We start from the raw sequence: 16,189 nt of genomic DNA, 5'->3' as shown, positions 1-16,189 counted from the left end.
ACGGGATTATGGCGTCTGGCAGTAGATAGATAGTAGTAGATAGATCTTACTACCATCCTTTCATAAGTACCAGTAGCTACATTTGTTTAAATACTACTATTAAAGTTATTCGTCTTTTTGTTGCCAGATGTCTGAATACCCATAGCAGTCCACCATGCACCGTCTACCATACACAGGAAGAACTCCAAACACCACGCCCCGAGGGTTGACACCTGATGACACCACTAAAATGTATTCAGTATTTTGCAAGACATCTAGAAACCGGCAAAATGGCAGTGAACAGAGGTAAATTAATATTGTACTGGTAGTGCACAAGATGAAATGTGCAAATGGTTATGTGTGTTTAGAGTGGACTCAGGATTTTGGGAGCCTGAATTGTGTGAAGGATTGTGTGTCTCATTTTACTGGGCATGCTGTTGGTATCTCATGCTTTAATGCTTTTTCATTCCTTGTGTTTTGGCCCTACTTCATCTTATCTTTAGAAGGAAAAAATGGTCATGGTGATGATAACACAAAACTGTATTCTTGGTGCTCCTTTCTTATTTCTTTGCTGCACGTGGCACATTCATGTTTTCATATCTGTTACTTATGCAGACATTATTGATATTAAATAGAATGTAACTGCTTACCATTTCCTATACAGTTCATCCAATAATCACTCCTCTTCCAGACTCCCATCCTTTCTCATGGAAGATTTTGTGGTAAAGGTCTTTGCTGAGAGCTTTCTGCAGTGTGTGGTGGGGCAGGACCCGAGCTGGAAATTGATCTCTGTATTCAGATCAGTGGCAAGGAGAGGTGAGATGGAAAGACTTCCACTTTTTTTTTTTTTTTAAAATCTGATGTACTGTATTTGTTGTGTCTATAGCAATGAGATTTGAAGTAGAAATCGGGTACTGTGTTCTAAAGAAAGATGTGCTTATTTTTGTGGCTTTGTATTCTGACGTTGTTGGTATGGTACTTTGTTGTTGTTGTTGTGGCCCCAGGCTCACCTGGATGTGTGTGGACTACAAGTTGAAGTTGCCCTTTTCCTGGACCCTACCATCCTTTCTTTTGAGGATGGGTGGAGTACCCATTTATATTGGTGCCACAGTATGAAAGTATCCCGTACACACCATTATATTAAATGAAGTTTTTGTACTTAATGAATGTACTAGTAAGCAAAGCAGAAAACAAAATACTGCCTTGGTTAATTGTATAGTTCTTCCCAAGTGAGATATAGCAAGCTATACATGTTTATTTGTGCAGCCTCCTGTCATCACTGCATATCAGTATCATGTATACTGGATGTGTTAGTGTATTTTTCATCATTAACATTCCATGCTATCCTTCCTTCTGGGAATCCCCAGTGCCGGGACAGTTTGTCATTGAATCTCATTCTCTTCATGCACTCCTTATCTTCGTTCTTCCTTTTTTTCGTACTGCTCCTCCTTAACACAGTATACTACCTCTCTCACCTATATGATACTGTCAGTTTCAGTTCCAGAAATTTCTTTGTCTCTTTGGCTACAATATGTGCATTTTTTTTTTTTTTTTTTTTTTTTTTACTGCACTCCAATGAAGATATTATACAGCAGAATGCTTAGTACTGTACAGGTAAGTGTGGCATATTTTAGTGAAGACTGTTTTGTAAGAGTGTCATGATTTCTGTCCACATCCATACCTGAAGAGGGTCCAAGTTGGGTTGAAACTGTTGGCTGTTCTGAATAACCAACATACCAGGTATCTGTATATGGGTATAATTATTTCACCATGTAAAACTGATCTTGTGCCATTTTTGTGCTCATACTTTTACCAATTCTTGTTATTCAGTGGAGTTTGAGCATGTGAGTGAGGGAGACATCATCCTTCCGCTGCGGAGTGCATCACTACGGGAAGCCACACCGTCAGACACACCACTTGCTCGGCTCCTAGACCACCCCTCACAGCACAGCCTCCAGGTGTGGTGGTAACATTATAGATACTATATAGTATATATATTGTTCTGCAACGTACAGTAGTGTTCAGTATTATCGATTGCTCAATATCAGGTCAGCCCAACACATGTAGCTAGTTACTTAGTATTTGAATGCTCATAATGGTATTGTCTCTTATATCTCAAGACTAGTATATGTAAACTTTAAGTAATTATTCTAGCAAATTCACTCTGTTAAATAGTTATGTTAAACAGTTACTATGTAGGAAGTGAAGAATGATATTTTTCAACTTGAGAACCAGGTAGTGAACAGAATAATCAGTTGAGAAATTGTAACTGCACCATTGCCCTGTTTTATGCAAGTAGACATTTACAATACTTTTTACAGAAAAAGAATTTTATGGAGACCGAGGATGAGGTGGAGGGATGGAGTTGAGAGGTATATGAGGGAGGGGGGGGTGAGTTGGGGGGAGGGGAGTCAAATGGTGGGTGACAGAGTGACTTGGAGGCGTTTTGTCTGCGGCCACCCTTTGAGGGATTAGGGCGTCGGGCTATAGATAGATAGATAGAAAATTAGTTGGAGAAGAACAGGGAGGCTTTAGGAAGGGAAGAGGTTGTGTAGATCAGATATTCATTCTTAGATCTTTAGTGGAAAAGTTTCTAGAGAAGGGAAAGAAGTTGTATGCAGCTTTCATGGATTTGGAGAAAGCATATGACAGGGTGGATAGACAAGGATTGTGGAAAGTGTTAAGAATATATGGAGTAGATGGGAAGTTGTTGAATGCTGTGAAGAGTATGTACGATGGTGCGAAGGCTGCAGTGCGTGTGGATGGTGAACTAAGTGAATTTTTCTCTTTGAAAGTTGGGTTGAAACAGGGATGTGTCATGTCTCCATGATTGTTCAATCTGTACATGGATGGGGTAATAAAAAGAGGTACAAGGTAGGGTAGTGGATGTTGGAGTGTCCCTGGTGAGAGAGGATAGTATTTGGAAACTCCCTGTACTGTTGTTTGCAGATGATACTGTGTTGTTGAGTGAAGACAAAGGGGAGCTGCAAGGCTTGGTGGATGAGTTTGGGAGAGTGTGTAAGAAACGGAATCTAAAGGTGAATGTAGGGAAGAGTAAAGTGATGGTCTTTGAGAGAGGTGAAGTCAGTGAATGTACAGCGAGGTTGGATGGTGAGGAATTGGAAAATGTGAGTACGTTTAAGTACTTGGGTAGTGTGATGAGTAAGGATGGAGGTTTGGAGGGTGAAGTGCTTGAAAGGGTACAGCAGGGAAGAAAAGTTGCTGGTTCTTTGAAAGCAGTGATAAGAAACAGGGAAGTGAGCATGGAAGTGAAAAAGTTACTACATGACAGTATTGTGATACCAACTCTAACGTATGGAAGTGAAGCTTGGACGTTGTTGGAAGGACACAAGTCAAGAGTGAGAGCAGTGGAAATGAGTTATTTAAGAGGAGCCTGTGGAGTCACATGGAGAGACAGGCTGACGAATGAGAATATAAAGGAGCGTTGTGGTGTTGATGTGGATGTGACAGGAAGCGTTATGAGGAACACACTGAGGTGGTTTGGCCATGTGGAGAGGATGGAGGGTGAAAGACTGACGAAGAGAGTGTATGTGAGTGAGGTGGAGGGGGGAAGAGGGAGGGGGAGGCCGAGGATGAGATGGAGGGATGGGGTGGAGAGGTATATGAGAGAGGGGGGTGTGAGTTGGGAGCAGGGCAGTGAAATGGCGGGGGACAGGGCGACTTGGAGGCGATTTGTTTGTGGCCACCCCAAACGGGATTGAGGCGTCTGGCAATAGATAGATAGATAGATAGAAAAGGGAATAAAAATGAAGTATCATAATTCTTTTTCATCATAACTTTTGTAATCATTTCACAAGAGAATGAAATGGGGATAGAAAATGGAATGGGGATAGTGAATGGTTGAGATAAAGCTGTTAAAAATTAATTGGTAGAGCAGCTGTATAACTGATGGTAATGGCTGGTGTCAGTGGAATGGAGCTGAGAATTTTGAAGGCATGGATAATGAGTGAACTGATGTATGGATGTACCGGTATGGTCCGTGTTACTGGGCACTCTGTTGATAGCTCTCACAGCTACAATTCTTTCACCTTCTTGTTTTTGGTTCCTAGCCACTCCATATATTAGTGGAAAATAAGGTTAGGATGATGATAATTGAGCTGAAAAAAAATGTAGTGATTAAGAGATTTCTAATGGACTCTGCAGTAGGTTGCAAGAGTATGAATTATGTAACTAAACAGGAATTGCTTGATGTGTTTATGTGTAGCCATGTTCAGGGACTGCATGAACATAGAATGTTTAGGTAGGTTCATTTTAGCATTGATGGTTAAGTGGGGTTGGTGAAGGATTAGTGCCCCTCTCTGTAAAACATTTAACTCTAAGCCCTTGGCCACCCCATCTGGGATGCATGGCGTCTGGCAATGAATGAATGAATGAATGAATGATTTTTGCCTCCATTATTTGATTTTATTCACCTGAAGAAAACTTTTAAAAACTGAATAGGTTAAAAATAGCCTTCAGTGGCACCCTCACTACAAGACATATCCTTCAAGCTGAATAAAATTGCCAGGTGGTGGCTTAATATGAAAAAAAATAATAATAATAATAAAGAAAAAAAAAAAAAAGTGTTTGATTGAAGCAGTAAATATTGAAGGCAGAAACTACGGTACTTTTGGTGTGTTAGAAAAAAATAGCTTGTAAACTGGAGCCAAGATTTTGAAGACTTGAATGATATGTGAATGATTGTTTAACTCTTATTACCAGGCACATCACTGATACTTCTATTTTTAACCCTTTTTTATTGTTTCTGTATCATATCCACCCCATTTATTTATATATTTATTTATTCATGATGATATTGGTGATGATGTTGGTGATGGTGGTGGTGGATACTGTTTACCATGCCCATCATGTCAAAGGAAATACGTTAGGGAGTATGGCATCATAGACAATTGTGATTAAAAGTAGCTTTAGTTAAAATTAACCCTTTGCTTTATAAGGATTCCCATCGCAGGATAAAGCTGTATAACTGTTCAGAAAAAACAACAGTAATAGTGAATGGGTTTAGAGTTAGGATTTGAGTGGCCTTGCTTTAAATCCTCCCTCTCCATGTAGATGTGAAAAGGAGTTAGTGTGATGTATTTTGATAGTAAAACATTCAGTACAAAGTACCTAGGTACATATATTTATTGATTTAACTAAACTACATCACTGTTTAAATTTGACAGGTGGTACGAGAAGCTGTATCAGAGTGTAGAGTTCCTATATCTCGGCTGACATTGTCGGGAGTTGAGGAAGAGAATGGGGGCCTTGATGGAGAAAAGGATGGAAGCTTGAACAAGGACCAGGAAGAACAAATAAACAAGGACAAGGGAGAGAACATGAACAAGGACAAAGTAGGGAGCTTGAAAGAGGATGAAGGAGGGAATATGAACAAGAATGGAGAAGAGGGTATGAACAAGGGCAGTGGTGAGAGGCAAGACGAAGAGGGATTCAAGGACTGTGGTAAGGACAGAAGAGACAAGAACAGGAGCAGGAGCAAGGAGGTTCTACATATCTTCCTAGCTCGAGCCCAGATGATGCAGGAGACATTTTCAAAGCTGGTTCGCACTGGTCACGCTTATGGAGCCACCAAAATCATGGACCAGGTGGGTGTTGCCTGTAGTGTATTTGTTCCAGTCTGACAAAAATCCTTTACCCTTTTCAACTTGTTTGATGGCCAAGTGTAGTTAGATTGGAATGTGAACTGGAAACTCATTCCTACTTCATAATCTAAGGCTCATTAAATTTCATGCAACAGCAGCTTAGTACAGTATTCAAGTTTTGGGAGTGGCTCAGTTATGTCAGGTGAACACAGTGACTGTAGGCGAGGCAGTATCGCCTCTATATCAGATTTTGCTATTTTAGCCGTTGCGTTTATTAGACATTTGAATCCAGCCACACTGTATTCTCCCCATTCAGATACCATTCGATACAACAAAAGTATAGTCGAGAATAACCGGTGCTTAGCTGTAATATTTTTGGTCATTATAGGTGTTATGGCGCCTGGTATTTTAGTGGGTACTTAAGGCGCTCTAATTGGACTGAGCCTGTGCAGGTTTTATCCGAGGGATGGTTGGGGTTTATTGCTTACATAATGGCATTCAGGGATGTGTGAAGCTGGTCACTCTCACCTTAAATGTCAGGACCAACTTGCCTAGCCCTGGGTTCATACACTCCACATGGGGCAACACAGGATTAGATGATGATGATGTTAATTGATATGTACAGTATAATGGTACACATTTCTTTTCTCTGCAATATTTTATTATTATACCAAGCATGAAATTTTTATATATGGCTTTAGTTAATGTGTCTCAGAGGTGCATGATTCAATTGAGAATTTTTTCATTTCATCCTGGCCCATAATTTGGTGTAGACCTATCCACTTAAAGTCAGTACACTGTGAAAGCAAACTTATCCATGACTTATATTAGAGTAGGTCTTCCCTCAGTTAATCTGATATAGGCCTAGTGAGTTTAACTGTGAATCTGTCAGTAAGTAGGTACAGTAGAGGCGATCATTAGTATAACTGACGTGTTTCAAAACAGGGAAACTGGCAAATCATCTATACAGAGAGCAATGGAACTTTATTAGACAAGTTTCTGTTCTTTACTCTCTGCCTAATTTCAGAAAAGAACATAAAAGTGGCAGCCTTTAAAGAGGTCTCACTACAAATATAAGTGACAGTGACAACTAGTTCTCAGGTCATTCTTATGTCTATCTTGTCCCCAGATCATTTTAAATGTTACCTGCCATGGACTTGAAGAGAACACCAGTACTCGAGCAGAGGCAAAACTGTGGTATGAGGATGACAACATAGAATCTCAGGAGCAAGACAGAGTGGGGTTTGGTGTGGAAGATAACCAAAGTACTGAAAGCGAGGAGAAATTAGGTACACCATCAGAAGATAGCAAGATGGCTGTAGCAGATACAAAATTGGAGGCTAGTGCTGAAGGAAAGGACAGATTAGAAGCCCAACAAGATACTGTCATGGCCAAAGCAGAAGCAAACCTGAAAGCCAGGGCTGAAGACAGTATTGCCACCCTCCGCAGTTTGGTCCTGGCCACACACCTTCTTCGGTTGGTTCGCTTCCACAAAGGTCGAGTTTGTCTGCAGCCTGAGGTGGAAGAAAGGCTGCTTCTTGAAGAGAAGAAGAAGAGACAGCAGGAGGAGGAGAAGGAGAGGATAAAGGAGGAGCAACAGAGAAGTCATGAGGACTGGAGCATGAAAATTAATCTGATAGCTGAGCAAAGAGAGAGTGACACTGAAGATACTGATAAACAGAGGAAGACTGAAGAACAGATCAGTATGGCTTTCACAAACTGGGAAGACAGTGATTGGGAAGATATGAATGTTGAAGTTATAGATGAGATAGATCTGGAAGGTAAAGAGATAATGGAGTGGGAAGGTGGAGGAGTGAAGCAGCTCATGAAGGAAAGGAAGAAAAAGAAAAGGAAAAAGAAAAAGAGAAATGCCCATACCAAAAATGAAGGATACAACCCACCTCTCAGTGAATGGTGCCCAGTCCTAAAGTCTGAGTTTGACTTCTTGAACAAAGAGATGCTAAGTCTCGAGAACCAAAGATTGTTAAGTAAAACGAGCTCATTGCCTGCATATTCAGAATCTCCAGGATTTAAAACTCTCTTTCCTAATTTCATTAACTCTGAAATGTCCAGTAAATCTGGCTCCACAAACCACAGAAGTGCAGAGAAGCTTGATGTACTTGACCATTCTGTTAGAAATGAACAGGAATATTATATACAGGACTCTGATGTGAAAAATAAAGAGGAATATTATTTACAGGACTCAGATGTGAAAAATACATGGAGATCCGATATACAGGATGACAGCGTTCAGAATAAACAGAAATCTGATTTGTTCAGTGTTGAAAATGTGCAGAAATCTGATTTGCAGGAATCTGATGTTAAAGATAACCAAAAATCTGTTTTGCAGGATCCTTCCATCCCCAGTCATTCACCTCTTAAACTTCCTGAGGCTTCTATCTCTGTAGGCATCAAGAGTCCTAATGATCCTAAATCTCCTAAAAAATCCATCCCAGAGGAAGAGAAAAACCTTTCTCTGAAGTCAGAGAGCCACACATCAGTGGATTTCCCATGGCCTGACTCCCCAGCACTCCCCTTAGCACAGTCTCAGGACCCCCAGGTAGCCCCATGGATACTGCAGCCCAATTTTACCAAAGCAGAGAGAGCAGAGTCACAGCAGTACATTTTGCCCACAGAGAATATGGAGGTGGGGCTGGAGAGCATTCTCGCGGGAAAGTCAGTGACAGAATATGTGGAGGTTAAGAAGAAGATACAGAGGAGAAAGAAAGGTAAACAAGGAGAAGAGGAAGAGAGAGATGAAGATGATGGAGAGGGGGTTAAACAGAATACAAAAAGAAGAAAAGGTAAACAAGGACAAAAGGAAGGAAAAGGTAACAAGAAAAATTTACAGAAGGATGCAGAACCAGGAAAGGCTGAGGAAAAAGAAATCTTAGAAGAACTGGCAGAAATAGCAGCACATAAACCTAAAATAGTGAAGGAGACATTACTCTGGGGTATGGAGAAGAATAAAAAGACATTGGGCACAAGAGGAACTCCAGATTTGAGTAAGCAGAATAGAGCAGGGAAGAGGAAAGTTATAACCCAGCATGGAAAAATAGGGGCAAAAGAATTAAAGAATGGGAAGGGACGTACAAAGACTAAGGGAAGAGAATGCTTACAAATGGATGAGTTGTGTAAGTTCTTGAAGAAGTATAGAAGTACTGGTATTGAAAATGATGAGAGACTTGTAAAAGGGAAAGCAGAAGCTAAGACAGCAAAGGAAAAGGATAACTTGAATACCAGGTTAAAGCAGATGAGTGAAGCATGCGAGAATCTTGAAGTATTGCTTAAGAAGTACCGGAATCTCAGGAAGGGCTCAGTAGGAACATTCAGCAAGTCTAGTGCATGTGCGAGAAACCTTCTATACATCAAACCTAAGGGAGAGGATGATAAAAAATGGAATCCAGGTTATGATTTACACCTCAAGCCAAAGACCCAACATCCCAGGACAAAAAGCACATACGAAGATGAGATTAATATTGATGCTGATAGAAACTGTTCTACATTGCATAGAGTAAATGAAACTGGTGATGAAAGTCAAAACATAAGGGAAATTGGGGGTATGTTTGTTAATTTATCTTTGGCAGGAAGCAGGAGTGATTGTAAGTATAGTGCAGCAACAGTAAATCATTCACAAATTACTGACATTGAAAGGTTTGATGTAAAAAGTTCCTGGGGGACAGGTGGTGATTCATACATGACTGATGAGAGAGGGATGGTGTGGGAGTTGGAAGGAGACAGTTATAGCAAAGAATCTTCGCAGAGCAGTGTGCCAGGCATGCAAACAGCGATGCCATGTAAAGAACAGTGTGAAGTAAACAAAAACCTGAAAAACAGAGTAAATGAAGCTTGTAATGAAAGAGTAGATTTGTGTAAGGACGGACACAAATGCAACATTGGGAATGAGAGGCTAAGTTTATGGAATGGAGGACATGAACAAAAAACTGGTAATGGAAGTGGAGACTCATATAATGAAGAACATGAACACAAGACTATGAAGCACATCATCTCCCTGAAAGTTATACCAGCAGAAGCAGGGATGAAGAAAAGGGTTAGCAACAGAGGTAATACTGGTAGCTGTTTAGAGAATGTGAAGGAGGAGTGGGAATGTCATTGTGCTGGTGTAATGGACAAGAAGACTGGCAAACCTTGGACTGCAACAGCACATGACTACCACAGGTACCATTAGCTAATATATTTTTTACCCTTTCACTGTGAAAACATATATCTTCATTAATTCATGGTACCTCCAGACGATTTAACTCACCTTAGGGTATATACTTTTGTTTACTGCATAGGTTAGATGACTACAGCATCCATTAACTCATTGTTAGAGGTGCTTATTATGCTGAATAAAATTTTCTGGAGGAAACAAGAAATAACTAGCTAAAGAAATAAGTTACAGTAGTTAGCCTACATTATCTGATTAAAGTGTTTAACTCCACAACCAGTAGGTGTATTTTTAATTTTGTTTCTTACCATATCCAGGTGATTTTATTCCATGGTGATTAAGGCTACAGTATATCTAACCCCTCCAGTTCTTTTAGTAGTAGCAACAATACATATTCCATTAAATTGTCATCGGAGTGAAGTTGTTAAGCCCTCGAGCGTGAGATGCGATTTTCTGTTTTATTATGTCTAGCACCAAAAGCTTGTTTTCAGCCTTTAAGGCATGCCGGTATGTTTTGTGCTGGGAGTAGTCTTAAGTCTAAGTATTTACTTGCAATTTTTTCTTTGCTCCATATCTTTTCCATGCAATGTTTTCCATGATGTTGCTTTTGGAACATGATTATATGCTGCACTTTTAGTTTTAATAAATTTTTCATTGAATCATAATATACAGTAGTGTTATTGTGGTTGTAGTTACTGTAGCTACCAGCAGTGTTTCATCATAACATTGTGTGCTGTATGCTTGTATATTAATTTGTACATACTACAGTATATCAGTAATTTATTTATTTTTTTCTTTATCCCAAATCTCTCACTTTCTCTGAGCTAGTTCATTGATCTTATTCTTGGGGAAGATTTAGAGCCAGCAAAAGTTGATTACCGGTATCTGCCCTCATGACCCTCGTACGGTTGTTTGTCATTAATTCTAAACCTTCATCTTCAAAACATCACTTCCCTTCTCTTCCTTCACACAGTCTTCTTCTCATTCCCAGGCTGGTATTAGAAGAGCTGCAGCGAGCATCTGAAGGGAAGCAGGAGGAGGATGAGAGTGAAGAATGGTGCAGGTTTCTGGGGCAACAGGCAACCAGCTGTGCCACACTGCAGTTGCTTTCAGTGTCACACCATTTTCCACTCAAGGTTGAAGTAGGAGGACATACACACAACAGCAAAGGTATATATTGTGTTGGTTATATATGCAGTTACCCTGTTTATATGCCTGTGCAGCTGCACAAGGCTTACACGAAGGAATGTTAGTGCCAACTTTAACATATGGATGTGAGACTATGGTGTGGCATGAAAATGAATAGTCAAGAGTAAGAGCAGTGGAGATGGGACTGCTGAGGAATGTATGTAGAGTGCAGAGGGTGGATAGGATACGAAAAAATGTGATTTGTGAAAGATGTGGAGTGAGGAAGTCGGTGGACACCAGATTCGAAGAGTGTACTGAGATGGTATGTTCATGTGGAGAGAATGGATAACAATAGGGTGGTGAAAAAGGTGTATCTGAGCGAATTTGAAGGAGGGAGGAGGCGAGGTAGGCCAAGGAGAAGGTGGAGAGATACGGTGGATGAGTGTGTTGGGAAGAGAGGTTTGGAAGTCGGTGAGGCTAGGGAACTGACAAGAGATCAAGCTGGCTGGATGAATGTTGCAAGGAGAAATGCCTGATCAGGGATTTGGCACCCATTTTTAATGTGGCAGCATCAGGATTGACTCAGTTGGATACGTATATGTGAAACTACAGAACACGATGAATGTTTTTGGCATATCTGATAGAGCCAGGATTCCGGGGGCTTGAATGATGAGTGAATGGAAGCATGGCCCATTGGATTGGGCAAATGTGGACTGTCTGGACATTGGTACTCCTCACCCTGCCCTAGGGTAGGAAAGGAGGTCCAGATGATGATGATGTAAGGTACCATAGCCAGTGCAGCAAAGGGGATGGTTTAGTTCATTCACATTAACTTGGCAGAGATTTTTTCCTTTTTCAGCTTTGGTTTATGGTACTAGGTATTTCACGTTGCTCAGTGGGTCTGGCTCCTTTCCATACTGTGCTTTATGGCTAGTTCTGTAGTACAGCACAACATTCAGAGATGGAGAGTTGGCATTTTTAGGCTCAGGTAAAGTGGACATAGAATAATAATGCCTTCATTTGTGGTGCATGTGGCTTGTGGGTACAGTATGTAAGAGATGAAGTACTGTAGTATGAAAAGTAGATTGTAAGATGAAGCCATTTATAAGTGTGCCAGCATGTCACCATAAAACCAGAGCTGGAGGAGGTTGTTGTTGTTGCATAATGCCAGTCACTCTGACCAAGCAGACCAGTCAACCCCAGGTAAGCAGCTGTTTCTGTTGGGCCATCCCACAGGTACAACACACCCTTGTTATACAGTCACTCGGTATACGACCATTAACTTACATGATCAGTAAGAATTTAGGTCCTTTTCTTGTTCAACAATAATGCTTCACTTTTGCGATCCTTATGATAACCTCCTTTTCATTATACAAGTGTTTTCTTGCTTATACATTTGCTGCATCTTTAACCCGTCACGTCCCGAGCTATTTCACACCTCCGACACCCCCCCAATCCCGAGGTATTTTCGATTTTTTTTTTTTTTTTTTTTTTTAGCTAAAACGTCTGCTTTGGTGAGAAACATCGAAATTTCATTGAGAAATCGCTCACCTGAGGTTTAAAATACTCGATCCAGGTAGCAGTACCTCCTTACCTGACTGGATTTTCTAACAGGCTGGCACCAAAGAAAATGAGTTCTGTGGGAGGGTAACTATTTCACACCACTCATAAACGGTATTATTTATTTACTTGGTACGAATTTATATGTAGTACGAGAGTGTATTGGTTTTCAAACAGTAATATAGGCATTATAAGCATTGTTTCACTCACTAACTCATCACCATACCTGACCTTCTTTTGCCACATTATCTGATCATCATTTCTGACTGTTTCTTCCTCTAATGCTATGTAAACTTTGTCCTCCACATTGTCATCGATTGGGGAATCACTCTGGCCCTGAATGTCTTTATTGGCCAGGTCACTGGTAACAGGTGAATTGCTGAGACAGTGGCATCCGGGGGGGTGGGGGAGGTTATGCGGTGTAAGACATTGTCCCTGCTTGGCATCTTGTAGAGGAATAGAGGAAGGTGTCCCATGTATACATACGAAAAATCACGCACGAAAATTGAAAATTGTGCAAATTACGGACCTTGCAATTGCGCGACGTACCAGTACGTCAACGGGACTGGCAAATGCAAAATGTTGCAACGTACCGATACGTGGACAGGACGCCTCGGGTTAAATTCATTATATGATCAAGCTTTATATGATCAGTTATGACTGTTTATGATTGGTTTTCAAAAAACGTGTCCCAGTTGTATAATAAGGACAGGCCATACTGTACCTTCATTGCACAGGGAACTGACACCCCATTGTGGTAGACAGTGCCTTGCCAGGGTTGCAACAGGGTCTTTCTCATGATGAGATGCAAGGGAATATGAGGAGGTTTGGACGCTGCAGCTGCTTCATCCAAGGTCACAGCCCCACCCCATGTAGGCTCCTCTTCAGTGCCAGCTGAGGAGGAGGTTACTGTAGGGAATGTGGCTTTTGAGTGTGTTGATAAGTTTTGGAACTGTGGTAATGTAATTTTGTGCTAGGGTATAGTAAAAATTGTTTTCAGCCGCACCAAGGTTAAACGCAAACATATAAATCTACTTGCAGCATTTGCCGTTAACTCACTCCCAATAATTACCATGTCTAAACTTAATGCAAATTCCACAGTTGATTATTTGTATCTTACTGAAGAGGAGGTCAGACATAGTAAGCTATATTTGTGAGGTTGCAAAGGAGATCACTAAGGATTCCATGGTAACTGTTCTAATAATGCTTATGTTAATGATCTGTGCATTTACCACCATAGCTGCTAGACTTGACTGTGGAAACAGTCTTAGTAGTGAAAAGTGTCACTGATTAGCATCATAAAGAATACCAGTGTGGAAGCAGTTTGTGTTTTTATGGTGTCATGTCTGCACTTGGGTGCATAAATGGTGAGTGAATGAGAGTGGGTCACTTTATCAGTTGGACACACTTTATGTATTTTCTCCCATCTTTATTTTTTTTTATTTATTCATATTTCCATAGACCTTACCTCACCCCATCCTTTGGTGGGAAAAGAGGTATGGGTATGATAATGATGATGATGTCTGCATGTAATATCTCTGTGATCTTGTTTCATTTTATGGATCAGTGCTCTCTCCTTCACCAGAATGGGCATTTATATTGTACAACTACTCACGTCTTTGTGGAATCTTTGAAACATTTGACTACCTCGTAAGCCAAGGAGAGTTGCCCCCACTCCCTCAGCCCCACCAGCTGGACTTCTCACTCCTCAGACATGATGTAAGTTAACTAAAGGTATTCTCGGTATGAAATTTAGCTGCAGAAAATTATACTGTCAGTCCTAGCTGCTGGAAATCTGAAAGAGCTGTGTATGATAGTGGAATTCACTCCCTCAGGTTGGTGGCATTTTTTTGTTTTTGTTTTTTTGTTTTCAGTGATTCTGTTTAGTTTATGAGAGACTTTTCAAACTGGAAAGGTTAGATGTAGGCTTCATTAACCCCTTCAGTAAGAGAGACCTGTCCTAAGTTTAATAAAATTTCTGTAATGTAGAAGTAGCCAGGGGAAAATAAAAAATCTGATTTGTTAGTACAGGAACTGTCGGAGTGAGCTGAGGCCATGAGCTTCGTTATATAGTGCGTTTGCTCTAATCCATTGAAGATCTCTAACCCCTTTCAGTTCAGCTAGTGACTAAGTATTATCAGATTGGAGGGTCAATTTTACTTTTAATGAGCTCATTCTAACCTTATAAAGACAGTTCATCAAATTTTATGCAACCGTGTCGTAGTATTCAAGTTGGGGGAGTGGGTTTTGTCAGGTGGAAACAGACCAACTTTGGAGTGAGCATGCTGTCATTAATTCTCCCACTTTCATATTTTCTCCATGATTGTTGTGTGGATCCTACCTTACCCCATCCTGAGGTGAGGAGTAAAAATGGTCAGAAAAACGATGATGATGATGATGATCTTCCCTTTTTAGGAAGAGTGGGCACTCGTATGGGCTTATGTCATCCGATGGCCTGAGGTGGTTGAAGCTGCTGGTCAAGAATTACTCAAGTGGGCAGGAGGAAAGGATGGAAGGTCAGGACAGCTGAAAACAGGCACAATTACCCGTTTCCTCTCCCGCCTGGCCCACAGCACCAGCCGCTACTATGCCCGCCACCACGTCCTGCCCTCTGACCCATCCCTGTCTCACCTCCACCCTTTGGCCCATGCACGGCTACACCTCCTGCATGCATTACACGCTGTCATGAAGATTGCCCTTAGTCTTTTGGGCATAGACTCGCCACCAGTTGCTATGTGAAAGAAAATGGTGTGATGGAGATAAGGGAGGAAAATATGGTTTAACCTCCTCATTACAAGCTCACCCATAAGTTGAGTGGTGTAATCTGGTGAGTAACGAAGATAAACATGTTGCACTTGTTACTGTGAAGAGAAATGGTTTGGTGATGTAGCTAACTGAAGGCAACTTGTTAGTGCTGTAGCCATTTGAAAGGAAGTACCATAGTTATGTGAAGAGAAATGGTTTGTTGATGTAGTGGTGTGGAGGCAAATGGTTTGGTGAGGTAGCTGTGTAAAGGAAAGTGGTTTGATATTGCTGTGGGAAGAAAAGTAGTTTGATAGAGGCAATGTATGGTTGGTATTTGAAGGGAAATTGTTTGGTGATGTAGCTGTATAGAGGGAAATAATGTAATGGAAGTGAAGGTATCCATGGCTGTGTAACTATTTTGTTTATATGCAGTTAACTCCATGATCCAGGTGATGTATTGTGTAGGTTTATTCTTCCTACCTCCAGATTATTTTATTAAACTTAGGACAGACATCTAGCAGTGCATGGATAAATGAAGGCTACATTTACCATAACTCCTGTCACTGAAAACGTATCTCCACAGCTGAATAAAATGATTTTGAGGTAGCAATAGTGGTAGATGGGGGCACTCACCATCCACTCACTTGATGTAGTGCTGCTGTCGGGTGTCTGCCCTTTCCTCTCCTCCATCCTTCTTTCTTTCCATCCTCTTCTGTCTTACGTTCCTTCATTCTATCCTTGTCCTTCTGCCTACGGGTACCTTTACACTCCCTCTTCTGTCTTTCCTTCCTTCATTCTATCCTCTTCCTTCTGCCTGTGGGTGACTCTGCACTGAGTGACAAGCCAAATGGTTTCCTGTACACCAGGAAACCATTTACTACACTGGGTGGTAACCATATAGCCAGATTTTGGCGCCTGATGGTTTAGTGGGTAATTATTGCGCTCCAGTCGGATTGAGCCGGTGAAGGATTATATCCAAGGGGTGGTTGGGGTTGATTGCTAA

General features: G+C 41.0%; 1 protein-coding gene across 1 annotated transcript; it reads left to right on the top strand.

The window, feature by feature from the left end:
• Positions 1 to 269: 269 nt before the first annotated feature.
• LOC145396713 (uncharacterized) lies at positions 270 to 15,180 on the top strand. Its single transcript, XM_080270000.1, has 8 exons — positions 270 to 285; positions 1,810 to 1,937; positions 5,166 to 5,585; positions 6,712 to 8,311; positions 9,266 to 9,761; positions 10,745 to 10,923; positions 14,027 to 14,160; positions 14,857 to 15,180. The coding sequence occupies exons 1-8, from the start codon at positions 270 to 272 to the stop codon at positions 15,178 to 15,180; spliced, it is 3,297 nt and encodes a 1,098-aa protein (XP_080126126.1).
• The last annotated feature ends 1,009 nt before the right edge of the window (positions 15,181 to 16,189 follow it).

Source organism: Coenobita brevimanus, chromosome 39 (genome assembly GCF_032717465.1).
Source record: "Coenobita brevimanus isolate Jiangsu-jjx chromosome 39, ASM3271746v2, whole genome shotgun sequence".
Classification (NCBI taxonomy): domain Eukaryota; kingdom Metazoa; phylum Arthropoda; class Malacostraca; order Decapoda; family Coenobitidae; genus Coenobita; species Coenobita brevimanus.
Note: the sequence above shows the minus strand (reverse complement) of the source record. Positions and strands in the feature narration are given on the sequence as shown.

Coding starts and splice junctions, on each gene's coding strand:
- LOC145396713 (XM_080270000.1), top strand. Junction 5,586..6,711: donor CCACCAAAATCATGGACCAG/GTGGGTGTTGCC, acceptor TCTTGTCCCCAG/ATCATTTTAAATGTTACCTG. Junction 10,924..14,026: donor ACATACACACAACAGCAAAG/GTATATATTGTG, acceptor CTCCTTCACCAG/AATGGGCATTTATATTGTAC.